This window comes from Choloepus didactylus, chromosome 1 (genome assembly GCF_015220235.1).
Source record: "Choloepus didactylus isolate mChoDid1 chromosome 1, mChoDid1.pri, whole genome shotgun sequence".
Classification (NCBI taxonomy): Eukaryota; Metazoa; Chordata; class Mammalia; order Pilosa; family Megalonychidae; genus Choloepus; species Choloepus didactylus.
In genome coordinates, this window is record NC_051307.1 from 2,200,696 (window position 1) to 2,227,102 (window position 26,407).

Here is a 26,407-nt window from a genome sequence, read left to right on the forward strand (position 1 = left end):
ATTGATTGATGATGAATGGACTTTATATTATACTGTTATACATTTCCATGGACCCCCCAACTTTCATAGAAATTAGAACATTTTCAATAATTCACCCCCAATTTCTTGGGGTCACCACTGTCTGGAATTGCATGCTCATTGTTTTGTTGCCTTTTACAAAATAGAATCATTTCACGTCTCTGATTCCTGTAAAATATAATTTGTAATTTGTTGTTTGAGTTTTGTAAAAGGAGATTAGTCTGAATGCAATCTGGAACCGAGGATCTGAGTTCCCTCCACATTTTGGGTGAGGGTAGAGCTTTCATTTTTAATCCCCTGCCGTGTTCCATTGTGTGAACACTTCAGGTTATCTGTTCTCCAATACGTGGGCAGGTGTGTTGCTTCCAAGAGTTTGCTGTTTTCGATGCTGCTGAGAAAAATTCTCAATTTCTACCATGCTCTCTGTCTGTGAGATCATCTCCTGGAATGGGGTTATTGAGGCAAATGTTATGTGGACATCCATGTCTACCAGATGAAATCCCCTGGACATAAATCCCATGCGGAGCACAGTGGGAACCCTGGTTTTGGCTGTGACTGGGAGTGGTTTACAGGTGTGACGGGGCTGTTCTTAGCCTCATATTTTCTGTCAGTTTCCCATGGCTGCCATGCAACCAATTACTGCACACTGAGTGGCTGAAATCAACATGTATTTTCCTCTCACAGCTCTCTCAAGGGGTCAGTAGGCCGTGCTCCCTGCAGTCTCCACATAGGAGCACTCACTCGCATCTTCTAGCCTCTGGCGGCCTCACGTGCTCTTTGGCTTGAAGGAGGAGAACTCCCATCAGTGCTTCCATCTCCACGTGGCTTTCTTCTCTGCGTGTCCTTTCCTCTTCTTGTGAGGATGCCGGTCATTGGATCTGGGGCCCACAGCAAGCTATTGTACCCTCATCTTTACCTAACTATGTGTATCTGCAAGGAGCTTATTTCCAGGTGGACACGAATTTTTGGAGGACACTCTTCATCCAACTACAGTCCACCCTCTGGCCCCACAACACTCCCCTCTGCTCCACATGCCATCCCCCATCCCCCAAAGCCTTAGCCCTTTCCATCCTTGACTCCAGTTCCAAAATCTCCTGTAAATGTCATCAACTCTATAGTTCCAAATCTCTTCTAACAAATCAGCTAAGGCAATATTGGTGTGGCTCTGGATATGATCCTTGTGGGGAAAATTTCCTCTCTAACTCTGGACTTGTGAAACTAATAAGGTTATCTGCTTTTAAAACACAACTGTGGGACCAGCATAAGATATTTCCTTTGCAGAATAGACAAAAGGGAAGGCATAAAGGGCTCAGTGGTGTAACGCAAGTTTGTAGTCCACAGGGGAAAATTCCATTAGGTTTTGTGGTCTGAATTTAATCCTTTGTCACTTGATATGCTGTCCTCACAGTGCCCCCTCCACCCTCTGGGATCTCCACTCTGCCCTCTGAGCCTTGGGCTCCAGAGGTTCTGTGCACTTTTGGGTCTTTGCCTCTGAATCCACATCACAGCCCTTGGAGCATCTTTTTCATTTCCTCCTGTCTCTTTCAGATGATGGTGGCCATGTTTCAGCTGGTATAACACTCTCACATCCTTTGGTCTCATGAGCAATTCAGGGGTTTCACACCATCTGACATGAGGGACCCCAACAGGTCTTTCAAGTAGAACCCAATCTCTATTGTGGCTTCTGCTGGGAGGGTTGATTGGATCACGAGTCACCAGTCTAATCTCTACAACAAGTATAGTCCCACTACAGCCTCGATGTTCTTTTCAGAGTCGGGCTCTCATTGTTTGTTCTCTGGATGGCGTGAAACTCCAGGTCATCAGTGCTGGTTCCTTTTTGATGAACAGTTCCTTCCTGAAATGATCGCTTTTCACTCACATTCAAGGAGAAACCAGGCCAAATCTTTTACACTTTGCTTAGAAATCTCCTCAGGTTAATGTCCAATTTCATTTCTTATAAGTTCTGCTTTCTGTCCACTGTGGAACATAATTCAGCCACGTTTTCTGGCACTTTATAACAAGGATCGCCTTTCCTCCAGCATCCAATAACATGTTCCTCACAGAAGCTCCTTTATCCTCCATATCCACTGTGATGGTTAGGTTCATGTGTCAACTAGGCCAGGTGATGGTGCCCAGGTGTCTGGTCAAGCAAGCACTGGCCTAGCCGTTACTGCAAGGACATTTGTGGCTGGTTAATATATCAGGAGACTGGTTTATGAAATCATCAGTCAATTGACTGCATCTGTGGCTGTTTACATCAAGAAAGGCGTGTCTTCCACAATGAGAGAATCCACAGTTGGATTTAATCCTATCAGTTGAAGGCTTCTAAGGGAGAAGACAGAGGACCTTCACTTCTTCAGCCAGCCAGCCTGTCCTGGGGAGTTCACGGAAGACCTTCATCAGACTTGCCAGCTTGTGGACTGCCCTATGGAATTTGGACTTGTGCATGCCCACAGTTGTGTGAGACACTTTTATAAAATATCATATTTACAGATATCTCCTGTTGGTTCTGTTTCCCTAGAGAACCCTAACTAACAGATCCAACAACTGTTTCTTCAAGGCAAACTAGGTTTCTTCTATCATGCACCTCAAAATACGTCCAGCCTGTATCCAGTACCAAATTCCAAAACCACTTTCAGCTTTGTAGGTATTTATTACAGGGATGTCCCCATTCCCCACACCAAAATCTGAATTCATTTCTTATGGCTGTTAAAACAAAATACCACAAACAGTTTGCATAAAACAACAGAAACTGATTCTCTCAAAATTCTGGAGGCTGGAAGTTTGAAATCAAGGTGTCACCAGGGCCACGTTCCTCCCAAGCCTCTAAGAGAGAATTTTTTCTCATCTCTCGCAGCTTCTGGTGGCCCCAGGTGTTCCTTGGCTTGCGAAAGTTTAGCTCCACTCTCTGCCTCCATCTTCACTTGGTCTTCTCTGCATGCGTGTGACTTCCCCTCTAATAAGGACAGAAGCCATTGACTCAGGGCCCACCTTAAGGCATGTTGTCTAATTTCACCTGCAAACACTTTATTTCCAAATAAGGTCACATTGTGAGGTTCCAGTTGGCTTGAATTTTTGCAGAGCACCATTCATTCTACTCCATAGCCTTATTCCAGGCAATTTTATAACATTATAAAATTAAATATATTTGCTGAATGCATAGCTCTCCTACCCTCCAGGGGTGGCTGAGGACTGGAGAGACTCAATGTGTTTGTATGTTTGATGACGGAGATGAGATTGCTAAATGGAACTTGAGGTTTCAGCCTAGAGACCGTAGGCTCTGTTGAGCTTCAGATTTGAATGTGACAGGCCTTGTCTCAATCTGGAGGGTTCAGTTAGGGATCGACTTATGATCCCATTGCAGCTGCCCCTTCCACTCCACCCTGCTGGGCAGCCCCCTATTCCTTCACCTCTACATACTGGTGACCCAGTTACTGTGCTCTGAAAGCAAAGGACGGGTTTACATCACAGCCCTGCAGAAGGGTGCCCTTCATCTTTGCCTGACCTGTCCATAGCCTCCAGCAGCTCTGTGACTGGTGTGTTCTCCTGTCCACCACCCTGGGCAGGTGCCACTGTTTATTGCTTGGCTTACTCTCGCTGCCCCTGAACCTCTTTCTTCCTCTCTCTTGCATGTGCTCGCCTCGACATTCATCTTCACTTCCTATGTGAAGAAATTGCACCCACTCTTTATGTGATCTCATTTCCAGCCATGTTCTTGGGGCCACACCTCCTTCATCTAAAATACACACCCACGGATATGTCTAAGGAGGTGCAATTCAACTCCTAGAGAAATTCTGGTGTCACTTGAAATATCACCCTTCTCCCTGTTTCATTTATATCTTTGTTGTGTAAAAATACCACCCCAACATATAGTAGATTAAAAAAAACAAGCCATGCTTCATTTTGTTCACAAGCCCACAGTCTGGCTGTGCTGGTAGAGGCCTCATTTCTGCTCCCTGTGGCATCTGCTGGGCTTGAGGATCTGCCTCCAATGTGGCACCCATACATGGCTGGCGGGTTGGGGTGGACGTCAGTTAGGATCTGCCCCAGCCCTGGAGCTGAGGCTTTGGTTCCTGCGTGTGGGCCAAGCCATGAAGGTTGGGCTTCCTTCCAGCATGGTGGCTGGGTTCTAAGGATGAGTGTGCACACAGCTCGGTGGGGGCTGCACTGCCTTTTCTAGCGTGTCCTCAGCTGTCGGGCAGTGTCACTTCTGCCTCATTCTGTTCATTAAAGGACAGTCACTGGTCATATTGGAGGGCAAGGAATCGGACTCCATCTCTTGAAGGGAAGAGGGTTGAAACACTTGCAGCCATGGGTGAAAAGCGCCCCATCTTTCTGACCCCCACTACAAAGCCTGGGACCTTTAGTTAGGAGGACTCTGGGGAGTTACGTTGCTGTTTTCCTGCGAGACTCGAGATTTCAATGATCGCACTGACAGAGCTGTGGAGTGAGGACCCCACGGAGGAGACCCGGGGCAGGGAGTGCAACAGGTGGGAGCGGTGATGGGTGCTGGCCAGGGGCGAGGCAGCTTCCTGCAATCTTATCAGGTGGGAGGGTGGGGGGCGCCACCTTCACCACCGTCCCCTTGGCTCTCACAAAGTGACAGGAGTAGTAAAGATGTAAGGACCAAGGAGTGGGGAGGCCAGATGGGATGACATGGAGCCTGTTTCCAGGAGACAGAGCCCCAGCCATGGATGAGGGTGCCTGCTTCAGCCTACGGCACAGACAGGGGCACTAGTGGGAAGGGGCTTGGTGCCCAGGATACAGGGGTCCCTGGCTCTCTTCCCCTGACTTAATCAATCTGTTCTCCTACTGTAGCTTTTATTATTTTGCTGCTGTGTTCTGGTCATTAGTGAGTAGTGTGTTTTTCAAAACACACTGCCTCTCTGTTTTTGTCTCTTTGATCCTAGGTTCAGAATATTCCCACAGTCCTCGTATTGCCGTCCTAGGCTCTAGGATTGCAAACATTTGCTTCCCTCCCTCAACCATGATGACAGCTCACTCTCTGGATTACACAGAATCCATTATTTTGTATGGGGTCATTAATAAAATTGACTACTCTCCTATGGCTGAAGGCCACTCTGGATCTTAGAGGCTAAAGCCAAGGTCACGACTCGTAGGACAAATAGACCCAGAGTTGATTTAGGCTGCGTGATGGGAGTGACCCTTAAGGTCTTTTATAAAAAGCCACATGAGTCCATGAGTCCAGCATTTTCACACTTTCCTCCTTTAGCACCTAACACAGTTTAAAACCAAACTTAAAGGCCAGGGAACATGAGGCATCTGCATTTGACTGTGTGTTCATATGTAAGTAATTACTGAAAAAACTAGTTTTTAAAGTCGGTTGTCTTATTAATCAATTATGAGAAGATGGAAAAACACACTCTTTTATATTTACTCACTTCTTTACCATTTCCAGTCCTCTTCATTCCTTCCTATAAATTTAGTTTCATTTCTATTCAGTCTGCAATGTCCTTTAACATTTCTTAGAGTGTACTTCTGCTGGTGAAGAATTTGCTTCAGGTTATCAGAAAATGTCTTCACTTCATCCTCATATTTAGAGGATTTTTGTTAGAAATTGAAGTATGTATTGACAACTTTTGTCTTTCAGCATTTAAAAGATGTTGTCCCATTGTCTCTGGCCTCCGTGTTTCTGATGGAAGGCAGTGGTAATTATGATCATTGTGCCTTTAGATGTTAAGAGACCTTTTCACTTACTGCTCTTTATTTTTAGTTTGCCTAACTTTGACTAGTATATGCTCAGATATGGTTTTCTTTATATTTATCCTCCTTAGGGTTTGCTGACTATCTTGATTATGTAAGTTGATACTTAAAAAAAATCTACTTTAGGAAAATGTTGTGCACTATTTAGTCAAACATTTTTATGCTTTCACATCATTCCTTTCTTCTGAGGCTGAAATTCCTTGAATGTTTCACTGTTTGATATTGTCACCAAACTTTTTCATTTCTCTTAATTCTTCTTTCTATCTGTTCTCCAGACTGCAAAATTTCTATTGCTGTGTCTTTAGAGTCACTGTTTCTTCTGAAATCTTCAATCTGTTGTTAGGCCAAATGGTGTTCTGGATTTTTTAAAAAAATTAGCTATTGTACTTATCAATTCCATACTTCTATTTTTCATGGCTTCCGCTTCTCTGGTGAGGTTCCCTATTTATTCATTCTTTAAGATAATACTTTATATTAATTCTTTGAGCATATTTCTAATAAGTGTTTCAACTCACTGGTTTCCAAGTACAACATCTGGGCATATCAAATCTAATTTGTATTGTCTGAACATCCTCCCTACTCTTGACTTTGTATCACATTTCCTGAATTTTCCCACATCTAGTAATTTTTTGTTATATATTAGAAATTGTGCATAATGCATATTAGAGTCTCTGAATTCTATTATGTTCTCCTGACTTTAGATTTTTTTTCTATCAGGCAGTTATTGGCTGATCACCTTGAACTTGTTTGCACAGACGTTGTTCAACACTTTTACAAGGGCAGATCTGTGGAAAATACAAGGCGTTTTCTTAACTCTACAACTCAGTGGAACTAGGAATGTGTTCAGACAATAAGACTGTATTGTCTCCTGGTTTCAGAGGCTAGCAGTCTACCTTTCGCCCTGAGGTTGTGGTGTTCTGTTGCTAGCACATGCAATCCCTGGTGGTCCTTGGCCTCCATGTCTGCCTCCTGTCACATCACAGTCGCTCTCTTTTCTTGTGTCTGCTCTTCTGCTTTCTTCCTCTGGTTTTCTTCATATAAGACCTACAGTAATACACATTAAGACCCAGACTGTATTTACTTTGGCCACTTTAAAGTGGGATCTTAGAAGATCTTATTCAGAAATGAGTCTATGCAGTAAATGATAGTCCCTCTTCAAAAGGTCCTACTTAAAAATGAGTCAACACCTTCAGCAGTTTGGATTAAGATTAAAAACATGATTTTGGTTTTAGTACATGGTAGCACAACTTGTCTACCATGTAGGTCTTCACATGGGTTGGATTATGCTCTGTTAGAGTAGGGTCATGAGTAGTCATGACTCCTAAGATGCAGACTTTACTCAGTCTCACCTGGGTGCCACTGGTCATCCACCCTCAACCTTGTAGGAGCTTCTCTCTGGTAAGCTTCTGGTGGTCTCCTCCTGATTCTGTAGGTGCTTCAACCGCCCCAAATTCTGATCCCTTCCTCCCCAGCAGAGCAGGACCATCATGTTCTGATCAGAACCCTGCCCAGTGCATTGCCTTTGGGAAGGGAAAATATGTCAGAGAGATGGATGAATCTGGAGCTCACCTTCTGAGCGTCCCTGTTCTTAGGAACTACTGTCTTGTGCTGCGTGACGACCACTGCTTGCAATAGATGTCTCATACTTTACTTTGAGATGTGTCATTGATGGGTGGGCTGGGCTAGCCCCAGTCATTCTGTCAAGCCTCCCAGTGTTATTTTTCCCTCCATATTCTCCTCTTGTGTGTTCCTAATGTTTCCTGGTCCATGCAGCGGAGTTGCAGGTCCAGGAGGTTTCTTGACATGGTTGTGGAGGGGCTGCGTGAGACCTGGAGCATTTTGCTAAAGGATGGGCTTACTTGAAGAAGAAAACTCAGGAGTCTGAATAAAGAGTTCACCCCTCAGAAACCAGGTCACGCACATGAGTGTCTGTGGTGTGTGTGTGTGTCATGCGCTGGCTGCCTGTCCCACACTCTGAGTTGTGTGTCTGTCAGGTGGGAAACTTGCCTACTATAACGTCTCAGATCTAGTGCTGTGTCTTTCACTTGGCAGCCTGTTCCAGGAGTTTTTCCATAAACACCACTATATTCTCAAAACTTCCTCGCTTTCATGGGTAAACGTAAAAAAGTTACCTTGAATTGTATATAATAATGATAAGGATGGTTATCCAACGGCGAATCCAGGTTTCATAGCGAAGGGCATTGGGCAGGGCAGAGAGGAAGCTGGAGAAGTGCCTGTTGCAACTTCCATTCTGGCTTCATCTGCTTGGGGTGGGAGGCAGCAGCCCCAGGGGGGAGAGGGTGAGGTGGCCCCAGACAGGAGTGGCCCAGTCCCCTCATCCTGTGTGGCTGTAGCAGGTGTTGCAGAGCCCCACTGCCAAGTTCACGCTGCCCCCCACCAAGCCCCCGGTGATGTTTGTTGACCCTGGCAGGCTCCACGAGTGTGCTGGTCTCACATGTGTGTGCAGCACTCTGATGAACACACCCAGAGGGCAGCCTGGCTTTTGGAAACTTCTCAACTTGTGTGTCCTGCTATGACTTCCCCAAAATGCTCCACTTAGCCGAGGGGCCCCCAACTTCCTTAGACACATACTTTGCCAACCTCTGTCCCTGCCTCGGGTAGACTGCGTCCACGTCCAGGAGCTCTGTCTGCTTATTGCCTCTTGGTTCTCAGGAAAGGACTCATTGTCCCCAGCCAGAAGTTCTCCATGGTCTGCACTATCCACGTGGAGAAACCCACTCTCCACCTTCCACGGGAGCCTTCAGCTCTCAGTCTCCAGCTCTAACCAACCAGGGAGCTCAAAGAAGACTCGTCCCCTCAGTTCTCCCTCACGTCCACCTGGGGGTCTTCCTGGCAGGTGTGAGGGATGCACAGTATTTTGTCAGTTTGAGCATCACTGTCATGCAGACGGGAAAATCTGAGAGCCACAAGTCTGGAATCACATAACAGTAACTGGTGAAATTTGAAGGAATGAGGAAGAATCCAAACAAAGCCAAGAAAACAGATGGGCAGTTTTCCAAGTGTAACAAGAACTTTGAGAAGATGCAGTTAGTCATGAAGCTAAGGGCCAAACGAACAACAGAAAAACTATCAACAGAAAATAAGGTTCTGGGAGAGAGCCCGGGGTAAGCAAAACAAGCACAACAACAGTTGTGCTTCTGTGTTGTCACTGGCCCGGGTATAAATGCCGCAGTTGAGACGGAGCCTCCAGACCAGCCCCGTCCTCCTCCTTACACACACCCCAGCCACCCTCGCCCACCATGTGCAACACCAGCTGCTCCGCTGTCTGCCAGCCGGCCTGCTCCGGGTCCCCATGCTGCCCACCCCTGGGCTGCGGGGTCCCCTGCTGCCACCCAGCCTCTTGCGTGGCTCTGCTGTGCCGGCCTGTGTGCGGCGTGGGCGCCTCCTGCCAGTTGGCCTGCGGGGCCACCAGCTGCTGCCCCTGTGGCTGCCAGTCCCCGTGCTGCCCTGTGATCTGTGGCCAGACCTCTTCCTGCAGCCCGGGCTGCTGCGTGCCCAGCCCTTGCCAGGCGGCCTGCTGTGTGCCCGTGTGCTGCAAGCCCGCCGTGTGCGTGCCCGTGTGCTGCAAGCCTGCCGTGTGCGAGCCCGTGTGCTGCAAGCCTGCTGTGTGCGTGGCCCCCTCCTGCCAGTCCTCCTGCTGCTGCCAGCCCTCCTGCCCTGCCCTCCTCTGCAGTCCTGTCTGCTGCAGCACCCCTGCCTGTTGCTGACCTCCTGGCTCCAATCCAGCTGACTCAGTGCAAACGTGTCCATATGTGAAGTCCTTGGAATGAGTTCCTGGTGGGTCTCCAGATTCTACACCTGGGGCAGATGAAAACCACGTTCCCAGAACCCACTTACTCTGGGTGGAGAATGTGGCACAACGATCTGGGCTTTGTCCTGGCCCCATGTTTTCCCTCTGGGAATTCCTGGTTTCCTGGGGCCCTTCTCTGACTCCAGCAGGAAACCAAAGCCCCATGTCAGCCAAATAAATCATAGTTTCCCTGTGCAGCTCCTGGCTTCTTTATTTCCACGTGTTCTGGGTGTGTATTCTTGTGGTTGTGAATGAAGCTGCAGGCCAACTCCCCGCTCAGTGATCCCTTTCCACAGGGGCTGACCAAAAGTGGGGGCTCCTTGGTGCAGGGAGTGGTCCCGAGTGTCCAGATCCTGTCCTGGCTCCTGGGACTCCGTGGGCTCAGGGGGGTGGGCCCAGGTGTGTGGGGGCTCTGGCGGGGGCTGGGGGTCCTGTCTCCTCTCCTGCAGTACTTGGGTCTTGTTCCCTCCTCCGTGGGTTCCCACCCCAGAGCGAATCAGCACGTGTTGACGTCATCTCGCCTTCCAGCACGAGGCGTGGACTTTTCCTTTATGTCAGGGGCTCTCAATTTCCCACATCCAGGAGGATTCAATTCTGGGGGCAGCTGCTGACCCTTTTAGACCTCAGGTTTAGACACCTGGGTTAGATCATCCAGGGCTCATGGTGCCCTCCCACCACTGCTCCACGTGTGACCCTTTTTATTGAGCGATTGATGATGAGCGGACTATTTGTACAAATAACAGACCCCAAGAACAAAGCATCTAACATATGGGCTGTGTAACGTTATCCGCAATTAGCCCTAAATTCTTGGGGTAACTACTGTCTGGAATTGTGTCATCCTCATTCTGCTGCATTTTATAAAATAGATTTAAGTCACATTTCATTAATTCCTGAAAAGCATATTTTCTAATTTGTTTCCAATTTTAAACTTGTTGCGGAGCCCAGGAGAGTCATGGTTTTAATCCAATCCTGTTGGATGGAACCTTTTGATTGAGTGTTTCATGGAAATCTGACTCACCCACCTCTGAGTGAAACCTTGCATTTAATTATTTCCATGATCTGACCCCCCCATTTTGGTGTCAGGTCTTAATTGGATCACTGGAGTTCTTTAGGAGAGCTCATGGAGAGAAGGAGCTGAGAAGCTGGGAGAGACATTTTGGAGAGAAGCTAGTTTGTAATTCAGAACTTGCCCCTGGGAGAGGCTGAGAGCCCACACAGATGCTCGGAGACACTGGGAGATGCAGAGAGAAGGAGGTCTGGAGATGCTAAGCTAAGAGGAAACCAGAGTTTGCCCCAGAGAAGCTAAGTGAGGACCCCAGATACTTAGAGAGAAATGCCCCAGGAGAACCAAGCAGCGAGCTGGGAGAATCTAAGAGAGACAGAAGCCCAGAGACATTTTGGAAAAGCCATTTTGAAACCAGAGCCCGGGAGCAGAGGATGAGCAGAGGCCAGCCCGTGCCTTCCCAGGTGACAGAGGTGTTCCAGACACCATCAGCCTTTCTTCAGCGAGGGTGTCCTCTTGTTGATGCCTTAGTTTGGACACTTTTATTGTCTTAGAACTGTAAATTTGTAACCTGATGTTTTAGTTTGCTAATGCTACCGGAATGCAAAACACCAGAAATGGATTGGCTTTTATAAAGGGGTTTATTTGGTTTCACAGTTACAGTCTTAAGACCGTAAAGTGTCCAAGGTAACACATCAGCAATTGGGTACCTTCACTGGAGGATGGCCAATGGCATCCAGAAAAGCTCTGTTAGCTGGGACGGCACGTGGCTGGCGTCTGCTCCAAATTCTGGTTCCAAAATGGCTTTCTCCCAGGACTTTCCTCTCTAGGCCACAGCTCCCCTTCAAAATGTCACTCTCAGTTGCTCTTGGGGTGCATGTCCTCTCTTAGCTTCTCGGGAGCAAGAGTCTGCTTTCAACAGCTGTCTTCAAACTGTCTCTCATCTGCAGCTCCTCTCTCAGCTTTCTGTGCATTCTTCAAACTGTCCGTCTTGGCTGTAGCCAGCTCGCTCCTTCTGTCTGAGATTATATAGTGCTCCAGTAATCCAATTCAGACCCACCATGAATGCGTGGGGCAACACCTCCATGGAAATTATCCAACCAAAGGTCTTGTCCACAGTTGACTGAATTATATCTGCATGGAAACACCCAAAGGATTCCAAAATCTAATCAGCACTAATATGTCTGTCCACACAAGATTGCATCAAAGATAATGGTGTTTTGGGGGACATAATACATCGAATCACCACAACTAATAAACCTCCTTTATTAAAGCCAATCCATTCCTGGTATTTTGCATAAAGGCAGCTCTAGCAAACCTGAACAACTATTGTCTGGAATTCTGTGATCATTGTTCTATTTTATAAAATAGGTTTAAGTCACATTTCAGTAATTCCTAAAAAGCATATTTTCTAATTTGGTTGTTTCCAATTTTATTGAAGGGCTGTTATCCTGAAAGTGACCTACTGTAACTTACTTTTTTACTCCATGTAATGTTGCTAAGATTCCCCCACATTTTGTGTGGGTGCAGCACATCGGTTTTGGCTGTGCTCCACTCTGTGAGCATTTCCCGTTATGTGTTCTCCTGAGATGGGCAGGGCGTTGTGTCCAAGGGTTTGCTGTAACAGACACTGCTGACACGGACACTCCCGAGCCCACCTGCTGTGTCTCTCTGCAGGGGTATCTCTTGGCGGTGGGGTTACTGAGGCACAGGGTGTGGGGATGTCCTTCTCTGCAGGGGAAATCCCTCAGAGGTGATGAAGGATGGCCAGCGGTGTCTGGAAAAACCTCTGTTAGCTGGGAAGGCACATGGCTGGCATCTGCTCCAGAGTTCTGGTTTCAAAATGGCTTTCTCCCAGGATGTTTCTCTCTAGGCATCAGCCTCTCTCCAAAATGTCACTCTCAGTTTGTCCTCTCTTAGCTTCTCTGGAGCAAAAGTCTGCTTTCAAAGGCTGTCTCTAAAACAACACTGTAAACTGCAGCTCCTCTCTCAGCAACTGCGCGTTCTTGAAAGTGTCCCTCTTGGCTGTAGCAAGCTCGCTCCTGTCTGAGCTTCTACAGTGCTCCAGTAAACTAATCAAGGCCCACGCTGAATGGGCGGGGCCACACCTCCATGGAAATAATCTAATCAGAGTTATCACCCACAGTTGGGTGGGGCACATCTCCACGGAAACACTCAAAGAATTACGATCTAATCAACACTGATATGTCTGCCCTCACAGACATAATACGGGGGACATAATACATGCAAACCGGCCCAGGATGTATTAAAACAGCAGACATTTGTTTCTCACTGTTCTGTGTTCTTGATTTCAATATCTGGGTGTCGGCAGAGCCACACTCCCTCTGAGGTTTACGGGGAAGACCCTCCCTTGTCTCCCAGCGCCTGTTGGCCCCGGGGCTGCTAGGCTTGTGCAAGCAGAATCTGATCGCTTCCACCACTGCCACGTGGCTGCTTCGGGGCGTGTCCTCTCCTCTCCTTATCATGTGGTAACACCCAGCCTCTAAAGAGCAACCTACTCTTAACTTAGTCTTAAATTATCTAACGCAAGGACTGTATTTCCTAATGCAAAAGACTGTATTTACTAGTAACTTCTAATTCTGAGCTTCTGAATGGGCACAAATTTTGGAAGACACTATTTATCTGACTATGGACCACCCTATTGTGCCCCCAAATTCATCTCCATCCCACATCCCATCCCAACACACCAAAGACTTAACTATTTGCAGCCTTAACTCTAATTTTAAAATCTCTTCTAACTTTAAAATATCATCTAAATATCATCAACTAAAAAAATTCCAAATAGCATCAGCTAAGTCAAGTATGGGTGTCATCTGAGTATGACCCATCCTGGGGAAATATCCCCCTTCATCTCTGGACCTGTGAAAAGAGAAAACATGTTATCTCCTCCTATAATAAAGTGCAGGAGAGGTGTTGGATAATTTCCATTTCAGAGGTGAGAAAATGGAAGGAATAAAGGGGTTGCTGTTCTATAGCAAGTTTACACCACAGCCGGGAGAATCCCACCAGGCTTCAGGGTCTGAGCTCCATCCTCTGTGCGGAGATGCCCTCCTGGGGGCCTTGTCTCCACACCTGGGCCCTTGGCTCGGCCTCTGACCCTTGTTGGCCGGGCTGGTCCCACCAGTCTGGCTCTGAGCCTGGATCATTCTTTTCCGTTCCCTCCTGTCACTGACCTTCTGACAAGGCTGGAATGTGTCTGCTGAGGTAACGCTCAAACATGCCAGTCTCCAGTGCCGTTCACGGAGGGCCCCGCCACGGGACAGACAGTCCTCCCAGGTCCCTCCTGGGTGACCCCATCTCTGTCGCTCCTTCTGAGGAGCGGGTTGGATCCGTGATTCCCACACCTGAGCTCTTCAACCAAAGGTGCTCCAGCCACATCTGGCATTTTCTCGGAGCACATGTTTCACTTTTCTTTGGTATCTGGATTGTCCAGAATTTACCAAATCGTCACTGCTGGGTCCTTTCGATGGGCAGTTATATCCGCAATTCATCTCTTTCCTTTACAATTTTTATAAGCAATAAGGGAAAACCATGGTTTCTTGGAAATTTCCCCATGTAAATATCCAAGTTCATCGCTTATGAGTTCTGCTTTCCACCCAAGATAGAAAGTAAATTTTCTGGCTCTTTATATTCCCTCAATTTTCCGACAACATGTCCCTCATTTCCATCGGAGACCTCACCAGAGGCACCTTTCACCTTTATATTCACACCAACAGGCTTTTCATGGTGAACTGAGGTTTTTCTGTGATTCACCTCAAACTCTTTCCACCTTCTTCTCATTACCCATTTCCAAAGCCACTTCCACATTTTAAGGTATTTTTTTCAGCAGAATCTCACTCCCTGGAGCAAAATCCATATTACACTTCAAGGCGCTGTAACAAGATACCAGAGCCTGGGCTGTTGAAACGACGGCAGCTCCTTCCCTCAGGGGCGTGGCGGCTGGAACTCTGGAGCCGAGTGTCAGCAGGACCCCGCGTCCTCCGGGCTCAAGGGGGGAGTCCGTCCTTGTCGCTCCAGCTCCTGGTGGGCCCGGCTCTCCCCGGCTCGTGGCCGCGCATCGAGGGTTTCCTCCTGTCCCCCCGTGGCCGTCCTCTCCCCCGGGATGCGTTGTCTCCTCTAGTTACAAGGACCCAGTCACTGGGGTCAGAGCCCAGGCGAGCCCAGGTGACCTCGTGTTAACTGTGCACATGTTCAAAACCCTCTTTCCAAAGAGTCACGGTCTGAGGTCCAGGTGGTCCTGGATATTGGGGTTTGTGCTAAACCCACTACCTAGATTTATTCCAGGCTCTACGTCCCAAAGTTAAATCTTTTAACTGAAAGTATAGCACGTCCTCATCCCCAGGGATGGCTGACTGTCGGAGGGAACCACTGTGTTTGTGCATTTTGCATTTCAGGGGAGAATGCCCAATGCTTAAGGCGTTTTCTGGGTGTTAGCGTAGAAGCTGTTGTTGGCTTTAGCTGCGGCTTGAACGTGATTATGAGAGACCCGGTTGTTCTGGGTCTTAGTGAGCGGGGCCCGAGGGGCTTGGGTTGTATTCACACCGGAGGGAAGAGCAGGCTTTGGACATCGGGGAGTTTGAAAACAGAAGTGCGGGAACCCTATTACCAGTGGTCGGGGTGGGTGAGGGTGGAGGTGAGTCTGTAAACACGGCCCATCCTCAGTTGTTGTGGGCGAGGTGCAGTCCGGGTTCAGTTCTATCCCACGGCACTGGCCGACCGTCCCTGCACCAGCTGCTGTGCCAACCCCCGTGACAGGACGGGAGTGGGGAGCAGAGGCAGTGGGGGTGGGGGTGGCCTGGTCCCTTGGGGGCCTTTCTCCTCCCTCCCAGAGTGACCTCGGGCAGGTGCCTCCAGGAGCTGGTGTTCGGTTTCCTTCCCTGTCACCTGGGCCAGCGAACGTCCAGGTCCCAGCCATCAGGGACTGACACACAGGTCCAGAGCAGGTGCGGTTACCTGGTTCCTGGATGACAGTTCTCACCCCAGGATACACACGCAGGTGCTGCTCGGGCCAGGCTGCCAACAGATTGATGCAAATCATGTATTGTGGACCATTTTCTTGCGTCCAATGTTTCCTTTGTAAGGATTATGCAAAGTGTGCATAACAATTCTCACCACCTGCTGCTGAAATAAGGGGAAACTCATCGCTTTTATCAAAGCAGGCATTTGTTCACTGACAATTCCACACATCAGTGGAGATGGTCCTGCGTGTGGGGACTTCACAGTCGTACGTCTTCTCCCCACCTTGATTGTTCCAGTTTGCTAAAGCTGCTGTTACGCAAAATACCAGAAATGGATTGGCTTTTCTAAAGGGGGTTTATTAGGTTACAAAGTTACAGTTCTAAGACCATAAAAGTGTCCAAACTAAGGCATCAATAAGAGGATTCCTTCACTGAAGAAAAGCCAATGGCATCCAGACCACCTCTGTCATCTGAGAAGGCACATGGCTGGCATCTGCTAGTCCTTTGCTCCCAGGTTTTTGTTTCAAAATGGCTTTCTCCAAAATGTCTCTGGGCTTCTGTCTTCGCTCCTCTCTCTCAGTTCCTGTGCATCTTTGCTTGTTCTCCCAAGACGTTTTGATCTAAGCATCTGGGGGTCCTCTCTTAGTTTCTCTGGGTGAATTCTGGGCTTCGTCTTTTAGCTCAGCATCTCCAAATGTCCTTCTGTCTGCATCTCCAAGCATCTGTGTCTATGTTGGCCCCTGAGATCTCTTAAGGACTCCGGTGAACTAATCAAGACCCACCCTGAATGGGCGGGGTCAAACTCCATGGAAATAATCTGATCAAAAGATCCTACCCATAATTGGGTGGGTCACATCTCGATGGAAGTAACCCAATCAAAGGATCTCACCCACAGTAGGTCTGCCCCCATGGATTGCATTAAAGAACATGGCTTCTTATGGGGTACATAACAGATTCAAGCCAGCACACTGACATTGTTCCTTTTGTCTTCATTGCCCAGTTGGTGGTGACAGGCATTGCCCCATTGAATGGGGGCTGAGAAAGGACACTGAAGGGGTTCAGGTATGAGTTCATTTTATGTGGCCAATTGAACTACTAAAATAAACGTAAACTAATATAGCCTCATCAAAAGTCCTATTTACAATGGGTTCACACTCACAGGAAAGGATCAGGATCAAGAACGTGTTTTCTGGAGTATGTTATTCAACCAACACACTGAACAATACATTGTAGAACAGCCAGTTGTCTTCTAAATCAATAACACCAAGGAATAAATGAGTCTTTTATATGTACTTCTTTACCATGACCGGTGCTCTTCATTCATTCCCATAGATTCCGTGTCAATTCTATTCATTTGTAGGACAACATTTAGCATTTCTCATAGTGTACATCTGCTGGTGAAGAATTATCTCATTTTCTGGAAATGTCTTCATTTCATCCCCAATGATTTTTTTTTGTTAGATGTTGAATTCTGGGTTGACAGTTTTTGTCATTCAGCATTTAAAGATCTTGCCCCATTTTCTTTTATGCATTACATTGTTTCTGAAAAGAAATCAGTGATGATTAACTTTTTCCTTTGTATGTAAAGTGTCTTTTTTCTCTCAATGCTTTCAAGTTTTATTTTTTTTAAATTTAATTTTCAACACTTTACCTGTTATGTGCTCTGGTAGGGTTTTCTTTATATTTACGCTGCTTGGGGGTTGCTGAGTTTCCTGGATCTGGAAGTTAGTATTTTTGAAGTAAATCAAGTTGGGAAATTTCAGTCCAGCATTTCTTCACAATTTTTTATGCTTGAATAGCATTTTCTTCTCCTTCTGAGGTTGAAAATGCATTGCATGTATGTTAGCCTGTTTTATATTGTTTCACAGGCTCTTTTCATTTTTTAAAATACTTCTCTCTCTACTTCAGATTGCATAATTTCTATTGATGTGTCTCTAAATTCATTGATTCTTCTTCCATCTTCAGTGTGCTCTTAGGCAAATTAAGTATATTGATTAGCTATTGTACTCTTCAGTTCTAGCATTTCCATTTTTTATAGTTTTCATTTTTCATGTGAGACTCCCTATCTCTTTATTCATTAATATAATATTTTCCTTTAATTCTTTGAAGATATTTTAATTGCTGATTTAAAATCATTAAGGCTCTGGTGTTTATCTGGTCTCATTACTATTTTTTTAAATTTCAATTTTATTGAGATATATTCACAAACCATACAGTATGTGCAATGCACAATCAATTGATCACCGTACCATTATATAGTTGTGCATCCATCACTACAATAAATTTTTGAACATTTTCATTACCACAACTAAAGAATAAGAATAAAAAGTAAAAAAGAATATACAAAACATCCCACCCCCCATCCCTCCCTATTACTTATTTACTTTTTGTCCTAATTTTTCTACTCATCTGCCCATACACTGGATAATGGAAGTGTGAGTCACAAGGTTTTCATAATCACATGGTCACTCACTGTAAACTATATAGTTATACAGTCATCTTCAAGAATCAAGGCTACTGGGTTGCAGTTCAACAGTTACATGTATTTCCTTCTAGCTATTCCAATACACTAAAAACTAAAATGGAATATCTATATAATGCATAAGAATAACCTCCCGAATGTCCTCTCAACTCCTTTTGAAATTTGTCAGCCACTGAAACTTTATTTTCTCTTTTCTCTTCCCCCTTTTGGTCAAGAATTCTTTCTCAATCCCTTGATGCTGGGTACAGGCTCTACCCCAGGAGTTATGTCCCATGTCACCAGGGATATTTATATCCGTGGGAGTCATGTCCCACATGGGGGGAGGGCAGTGAGTTTACCTGCTGGGTTGGCTTAGAGAGAGAGGCCACACCTGAGCAACAAAAGAGGTTCCTGGGGGTGAATCTTAGGCACAATTGTAAGTGTGCTTAGCCTCTCCTTTACAGTAACAAACTTCATAAGGGCTTTGCAAGTACATTTTTATTCTCTGCCCAAATTACTCTGGGATGTATTGTGGCTTTACACCAACCTGTACAAGCTAACCAGATCTCAATCCCTATTCAAAGATCCATGTAATTATGGTGTTTGAATAAACTCAGCATACAAGTTCAGTTATGTAGGGTGCTACACAAAATATATAGTTTGCACCAACTAAACATCTTTTCCTTTGGTCTCACACAGAATTTGAAGTTTCAAAGCACCATTCCCAGTATAATCACATAATTATGTATTCACCACCACAATCTATATGAGGACATTTCTATTTCTTCTGCAAAGAAATAGGAACAGGAGAAAAAAGAAAAAGGAAAATAAAATGATAACTAAAAAAATAAAATAAAATAGAATAGAATAAAGAGTTCAGACAACACCACCAATGCCAAGAGTCCCATACCTTGCCATTATATCCCCCTCTTATAGACATTTAGCTTTGGTAAATTGCCTGTGTTGCAACTGAGGGAAGCATATTGTAAGTTACTGTTAACTATAGACTCTGGTTTGCATTGATTGTGTATTTTCCCCAATACCATTTGTTCTGGTTTGCTAATGCTGCCAGAATGCAAAGTACCAGAAATGGATTGGCTTTTATAAAGAGGCTTTTTTTGGTCACACAGTTACAGTCTTAAGGCCATAAAGTGTCCAAGGTAAGGCATCTACAATCATGTACCTTCACTAGAGAAAGGCCATTGGCATCTAGAAAACCTCTGTCAGCTGGTAAGGCACGTGGCTGGCATCTGCTTGCTCCCAGGTTGTGTTTCAAAATGGTGTTCTCCAAAATGTCACTGTGTCAGCTTTTTGGGGCAACCTCTGGGCTAGCACCTCCAAGGCATCAGCAAAACTCGGCTTTCAACGGCCATCTTCAAAATGTCTCTGTAAGTTGCAGCAAGCTCCTTCTGTCTGAGCTCTTATATAGTGTTCTAGTAAAGTAATCAAGGCCCATGCTGAATGGGTGGGGCTGCACCGCCATGGAAATTATCTAATCAGAGTCATCACCTACAGTTGGGTGGGTCCCATCTCCATGGAAACAACCTAATCCAAAGGTTCCAACCTAATCAACACTAATACATCTGCCCCCACAAGATTGAATCAAAGAACATGGCTTTTCCTGGGGGACATAATATAGCCAAACCGACACCATCCCATTTTCAACGCCTTTCAAAGTTGACATTCATTTGTTCTCCCTCATGTAGAAACATTCTTATATTTGTACATTTAATCACAATCATTGACCCATACTAGGTTTCACTAAGATAAACAGTTCCAGTCTTTATCTTTCATCTTTCCTTCTGGTGTTATACTTACTCCTAACCTCCTCTTTCAACCATATTCACAGTCAACTTTTTTCAGTGTACTTACAATATTGTGCCACCATCACATAGTTATGCATTCATCACCACAATCTATCTGAGGACAGCACCAGTATTGTGCTATCCATTTCTGGATCTATACAATCAATCCTCTTGCACATTCTATACTCCTTCAGCATCAAATGCCCATTCTTTACCGTTTTTCTATCTCCTGATATCTTCATTTCTACACTCTTCTCCAAACCTCTCTCTCCTGTCTTATCCTATCTGTCTGTAGCACTCTCTTTAGTGTTTCTTGTAGAGGAGTTCTCCTGTCCACAAACTCTCCCAGTGTCCTGTTTATCTGTAAATATTTTAACTCTCCCTCATTTTTGAAGGACAGTTTTGCTGGATATAGGATTCTTGGTTGACAGTTTTTCTCTTTCAGTATCTTGAATATATCACACCACTGCCTTCTTGCCTCCTTGGTTTTTACTGAGAGATCCACACTTAGTCTTATTGATCTTCCCTTGTATGTGATGGATCACTTTTGTCTTGCTGCTTTCAGAATTCTCTTTGTCTTTGACATTTGTCAATATGATTAATAAGTGTCTTGGGGTAAGTCTATTTGTATCAATTCTGTTTGGGGTATGCTGCACGTTTTGGACCTATAATTTTATGTCCTTTATAAGAGTTGGGAAATTTTCATTGATTATTTCCTCTATTATTGTTTCTGCCCCTTTATCTTATCTTCTCCATCTGGGACACCTATAACATGTATATTCATGCGCTTCATGTTGTCATTAAGTTCCCTGACCCCTGCTCATATTTTTCCATTCTTTTCCCTATCTGTTCTTTTGTGTGTATGATTTCAGATGTTCTGTCCTCTAGTTCAGTAATCCTTCTTTCTCCAAGTCTGCTGTTGTAAGTCTCCATTGTGTTTTTCATCTCTCTATTTTGCCTTTCATTCTCATAAGTTCTGCCATTTCCTTTTTCAAGCTAATGAGGTCTTCCTTATGGTCACCCAGTGTCTTCTTTATATCATTCATCTCTTTTGTTGCATTTTCTTTCAACTCATTTGTTTGATTTAAAAGATTTGTTTGAACATCTTCAATTAGTTTTTCAACTCTTGAATCTTCAGTTGACATGTTAGTTTGTTCTTTTGACTTGGGTCATATCTTCATATTTCCTGGTGTGGCTTGTGATTTTTTGCTATCTAGGCATCTGTTTTTTCTTGATTAGTTTATTCTGGTGGTTGTTTTCTCTCGTTCTTCCTTGGGTTTTCTTGTTGGTTTTTCTTTGATCTCTATATTTCTTTGTTTCACTCACTGGCCAGTTGTCAGACTGGCTCTGCCCTCCAGTCTTCCCCCAAATCAGGCACCCGCCGTGGCCTGCCACGGGGATGAGAGGTGGGCACTGGACACCACAACAAGTTCACTGTGTGTGGTAATACAGATCTGATAGCTTCCAGTCGTGCTCTGCTTTCCACCTGCCAGCAAGACATGGATTTGTTCCAGAGCCCTGCTTTGACAGTTGGTCTGTCTGTATTTCTCAGCCAAAACTGGGCTGGGTTTCTATACAGGGCATGCATACCAGCTCCTGTGGTCCTAAGAAAGGGTCTGGGACCCTTGCACTTCCCAGACTGTCCAGCAGATGTTGCTATTTGGTAACTTAATTGTCCTCAAAGGCTGCTTTGCCTTCAAGCAGGCTGCATCTACACAGGTGAGCTGAAACTGTGGGATTCCTATACCCTCACTTTGCTGGCCAAAGCCTGGCTTGATGTGGGCCCCCACCTGTGGCAGAGGACTCCCTCAGCAGACCCAGCTCTCCAGCCATCCCCCTGGCAAGGAAACAGCTGCTGGCTGCTGCTTCCCTCAAGGATGGGGAAATGGTTTTCAGACCCAGAGCTGGAAATGCCATCTCTGTCCATGTTTTCTCAATGTCTTCATCACTCACCGACCTGGGCCTTGAGATGTCCTCCCCTTTCCCCCTGGGTCTTCAAATGGTGGGGGTATGTCTCACTGCTGTGAGAGATTTTATAGTCTTTGTCCCTGGTGGGATAGTTCCTGTCTGCTGATGCTGTGTCTTTACCACACTGAGACCAAATGTGGGGGAGGGAGAGAACTGGCTGGTCCAGAACAGAAGATTCCTACCTGATATTTCTTCTCTTTCTCCAATTCGGCATCTACAGGGTCCTTCTCTAGTCTGTATCCTCCTCCACAGTTTCAAACAATTCAGAATTGTCCTAATTTTTCATTGAATCTCTGGAGAGGAGTTTTCAGTAGGTGTTTACATCACCATGTTGATCCTGTCACCCCTCCAATATTGATCTCATTCCTATTGACTGCTTTCATCCTGCCCAGATTGTGGAAAATATTTTCCTATGTCTTTACAAGTCTAGTTATTTTTTATTTTATTGTAGAAATAGTACATAATGCATTCCAGAGTCTCATGATTCTATTATCTTCTTTGATGATTAAATTTTGTCCTATTATGCAGCCAATTACTGAATGCTGATCTTACACATATGTGGGCTTTTTTTAATATATTGTTAGGGTAGATTTGTGGAAAATACAAGGTGTTTCTAAGCTCTGCAATTTGGGGGGGGGGTTAGCATGCAAGTTGTCTTCCCTGCAGATCTTGTCAGGGATTGATTTTGGTCTCTTAGGGTGAGTCTAGGGTAGTTTGCCTCCAGGGAGTGGCACCGACTCCCTATGGTGCCATCTATATGGGGTCTCAGCTGGATGCCAGGGGTCTCCCCTCACAACATTTCTGCAGATGCTCCTTGGTCAGCCTGCTGACCATCCTGAGCTGTGCTTCCTGCTGTCCTCCTCTACAGATCCATAGGGGCCCCTCACATACACTCGTGGGATCCTTTCTATGCCCAGCCACATCCTTTCTGATGCCGCACCCCTCAGATCCCAGGTGCTTCAGCAGTTTCAACCTCTGGTCACTTTTTCCTCAGGGATCAGGATCACTGTGTTCTACCCAGACTTCTCTGTCTGCATTTGGGAAGGTGAACCAAGGCAGAGAGCTGTGCAAATCTGTAGCCCATCTCTGGGATTTCCCACCCTCAGGAATCCCAGTTTTGTGATGCTTGATTATGACCCCCTGCAAACAGATGCCTCAAGAATGTTCTTCAGATGTGTAGCTGATGGGAAGTCTAGCCTCACACCAGTCATTCCATTGAGTTCCCGCTTTTTTTTCTGTTCCCACATTCAACTCTTTTCTGTTCCTAAAGGTTCTTGGTTGAGGCATCAGAGATTGTGGATTCTGGAGGTTTTTGTAGGGAGCTTGGGGGCAGGGAGAGACCTGTTTTGTTATGCTGATGGATGGCCCTCCATATGGGAGATAACTCAAGAGTACAAAATCAAGCGTTCCCCCTGCACACAAGTGTTTGGCTGGTGCTGGCCACGTGTGTAGTGTGTGTGTGTGTATGTCAGTTAGGTAATCCGCTTAAGGAACATCTTTTAGATATAGTCCTGTGTCTTTAAACTCAATAGCCTCTTTCAGGAGTTATCTTTTTTCCTGGAGACATCATTTGCATTATATCCTCAAAGCATTCTGGCTCTCAGGTGAGAAGGAGAGTTGAAAGAAAAGATATCGTGAATTCTGAAAATGTTACGGAAGAGTATTCAAATGCAAAATCCAAATTTATAGTTAAAAGCATAAGGGAGGGCAGAGAGGCATGTGGGCATTATGCTGTGAAGCTTTTTCCTTTCTGGCTTTAAGGGGTTGTAGAAAGAAAGCCAAAAGCCCCAGGAAGGAGAGGAAGAGGTGGCTCCAGACACAAGTGGCAATGTTCTCTCCATCTGTCCGGTACAATAGGTGTCACGAAGACCCACTGCCAAACTCAGACAGCTCCTCACCCCAAACCCAAGTAACACAGGCTGCCATGGGTAGATTCCAAGAGTGTGTGTTCTCACACAGGCGTGCAGCTCTCTGTGGAGCAAGCCCCGAGGTCGGCCTGGCCCAGGGAACCTTCAATCCCCAGTCTCTCCTGCTCTGGCTCCCTTGCTCGACCCAGGGGCCCCAGACTCCAGGGCTCCTCTTGGCCCAACCCCTTTCCATGCCTTTGGTTGACCCGTGTCCCCATCTGGGAGGCTGGCCTCTTATCTTGTTTCTCTATTTTGAGCCTTTCTGAAGGCAAGGATCAATGTCACCCCCAAAGACATTCTCCATGATGCACACCTTCAATCCCCATGATTCCCACAGACAAACCCACTCCCCGTCCTTCCGTGGGAGACTGCCAGCTCCCAAACCCCAGCTCTAAGTGCCTGGGAACTCCAAGAAGAGCTAACCATCCTCTGTTCTGCCCCTTCTGCTGGGAGTCCTCCTGGGACAAGGTGGGAGGGTACCATTTTGAGATTTTTTTTAAGGATAATTGTCACAGAGAGGGAAAATCTGGAGATCGAAGGCTGTGGAATCACATAAAGGTAATCAGGTAAAATTTCAAGGAATGAGGAAGAATCTAGAAGAAGCCTGTAAAACAGACTAAGTTTCCAAGTGTAACAAGAGTTTCAAGAAGATGCAATTAGTTGTGAAGCTAAGGGCCAAACAATAAATAGAAAAATTCACAACTGATAAATAATATTATGAGGCACAGGCAAGAGGAAGCAAATACACAAACAACAGTTGTGCTTCTCTGCTTCCGGGATGTCTGCAGGCTGGGTATAAAGGTCACCCAGAGGAGGGAGCCCCCAGACCAGCCCCGTCCTCCTCCTTACACACACCCCAGCCACCCTCGCCCACCATGTGCCACACCAGCTGCTCCGCTGTCTGCCAGCCGGCCTGCTCCGGGTCCCCGTGCTGCCCAGCCCTGGGCTACGGGGTCCCTTGCTGCCGCCCGGCCTCCTGCGTGGCTCTGCTGTGCCGGCCCGTGTGCGGTGTGGGCGCCTCCTGCCAGTCGGCCTGCGGGGCCACCAGCTGCTCCCCCTGTGGCTGCCAGTCCCCGTGCTGCCCTGTGACCTGTGGCCAGACCTCTTCCTGCAGCCCGGGCTGCTGCGTGCCCAGCCCCTGCCAGGCGGCCTGCTGCGTGCCCGTGTGCTGCAAGCCTGCCATGTGTGTGGCCCCCTCCTGCCAGTCCTCTTGCTGCTGCCAGCCCTCCTGCCCCGCCCTCCTCTGCAGTCCTGTCTGCTGTGGCTCTGCCTGCTACTGACCACCTGGCTGAAATCCAGCTGACCCTGTGTGGACAAGTCCACTCTTGAATGCCCTCCCGTACTGAGTCCCTGGTGGGCCTTCTGTTTCTGCATGTGAGCAGATGAGAAGATTGCTTAGACTCCTCTGAACTCTAGGATGAGAAAGTGGTAGAAAGAGCTGGATCCCTTCCTGACCCTGAGCAACCCCTCTGGAGGTCCTGGTCCCAGGGTCCCTTCCCTGATTCCAGTGGGAAACCAACCCCCATGTCAGCCCAATAAATCATGCTTCCCCATGCAGTGTTCTGCTTTTTGCTGTATTTCCATTTTCTGAGTATCTATCCTGGTGATTATCAAGTGAATCAAGGATTCAGCACATCTTTTTCACAGTGGCTACTTGGAAGGGGTTAGTCCCCTGGGGGAGAGAGTGGCTGCAGCTGCCAAGTCTCGTCACTGCCCTCCCAGCACTCCTTGGCTTTAGATGCATGTGGACACGTGTTGTGTCTTGGGGTCCATTTCCCACCTGTCTTCATATTATAGCTCTATCTTCTGTCCCCTCTGCTGAGGATTCCAGAGTCCAGACTGTGTATGCACTGTAGGGGAGGATAACATGCCCACAGTATGGAGGACTGGGTTTTCCGTGCTGTCAGATGCTGTCTGCCCTGTGTCAGGGAGAATTCAATCCCATGGGCACCTGTTGACTCCTTAAGGCCTCAGGTTTATGCAACTAGATTAGATCTCATCCAGCACTTAAAATGCGCTCCCATCACTGGCCATGGATGACCCCATTTTTATTGATTGATGATGAATGGACTTTATATTATACTGTTATACATTTCCATGGACCCCCCCAACTTTCATAGAAATTAGAACATTTTCAATAATTCACCCCCAATTTCTTGGGGTCACCACTGTCTGGAATTGCATGCTCATTGTTTTGTTGCCTTTTACAAAATAGAATCATTTCACGTCTCTGATTCCTGTAAAATATAATTTGTAATTTGTTGTTTGAGTTTTGTAAAAGGAGATTAGTCTGAATGCAATCTGGAACCGAGGATCTGAGTTCCCTCCACATTTTGGGTGAGGGTAGAGCTTTCATTTTTAATCCCCTGCCGTGTTCCATTGTGTGAACACTTCAGGTTATCTGTTCTCCAATACGTGGGCAGGTGTGTTGCTTCCAAGAGTTTGCTGTTTTCGATGCTGCTGAGAAAAATTCTCAATTTCTACCATGCTCTCTGTCTGTGAGATCATCTCCTGGAATGGGGTTATTGAGGCAAATGTTATGTGGACATCCATGTCTACCAGATGAAATCCCCTGGACATAAATCCCATGCGGAGCACAGTGGGAACCCTGGTTTTGGCTGTGACTGGGAGTGGTTTACAGGTGTGACGGGGCTGTTCTTAGCTTCATATTTTCTGTCAGTTTCCCATGGCTGCCATGCAACCAATTACTGCACACTGGGTGGCTGAAATC

The 26,407-nt window shown here is 46.3% G+C and overlaps 3 protein-coding genes across 3 annotated transcripts in view; all 3 read left to right on the top strand.

The window, feature by feature from the left end:
* The window catches only part of TSPEAR (thrombospondin type laminin G domain and EAR repeats), a 319,882-nt gene that overhangs the window by 91,465 nt on the left and 202,010 nt on the right, over nucleotides 1-26,407 (top strand). The window lies entirely within an intron of this gene.
* On the top strand, nucleotides 9,003-9,470 carry LOC119529787 (keratin-associated protein 12-4-like). The gene is made up of 3 exons (XM_037830527.1): nucleotides 9,003-9,154; nucleotides 9,242-9,290; nucleotides 9,348-9,470. Exons 1-3 carry the CDS (start codon nucleotides 9,003-9,005, stop codon nucleotides 9,468-9,470), a joined length of 324 nt encoding a protein of 107 aa, XP_037686455.1.
* LOC119509637 (keratin-associated protein 12-4-like) lies at nucleotides 24,552-24,956 on the top strand. Its single transcript, XM_037803609.1, has 2 exons — nucleotides 24,552-24,703; nucleotides 24,791-24,956. The coding sequence occupies exons 1-2, from the start codon at nucleotides 24,552-24,554 to the stop codon at nucleotides 24,954-24,956; spliced, it is 318 nt and encodes a 105-aa protein (XP_037659537.1).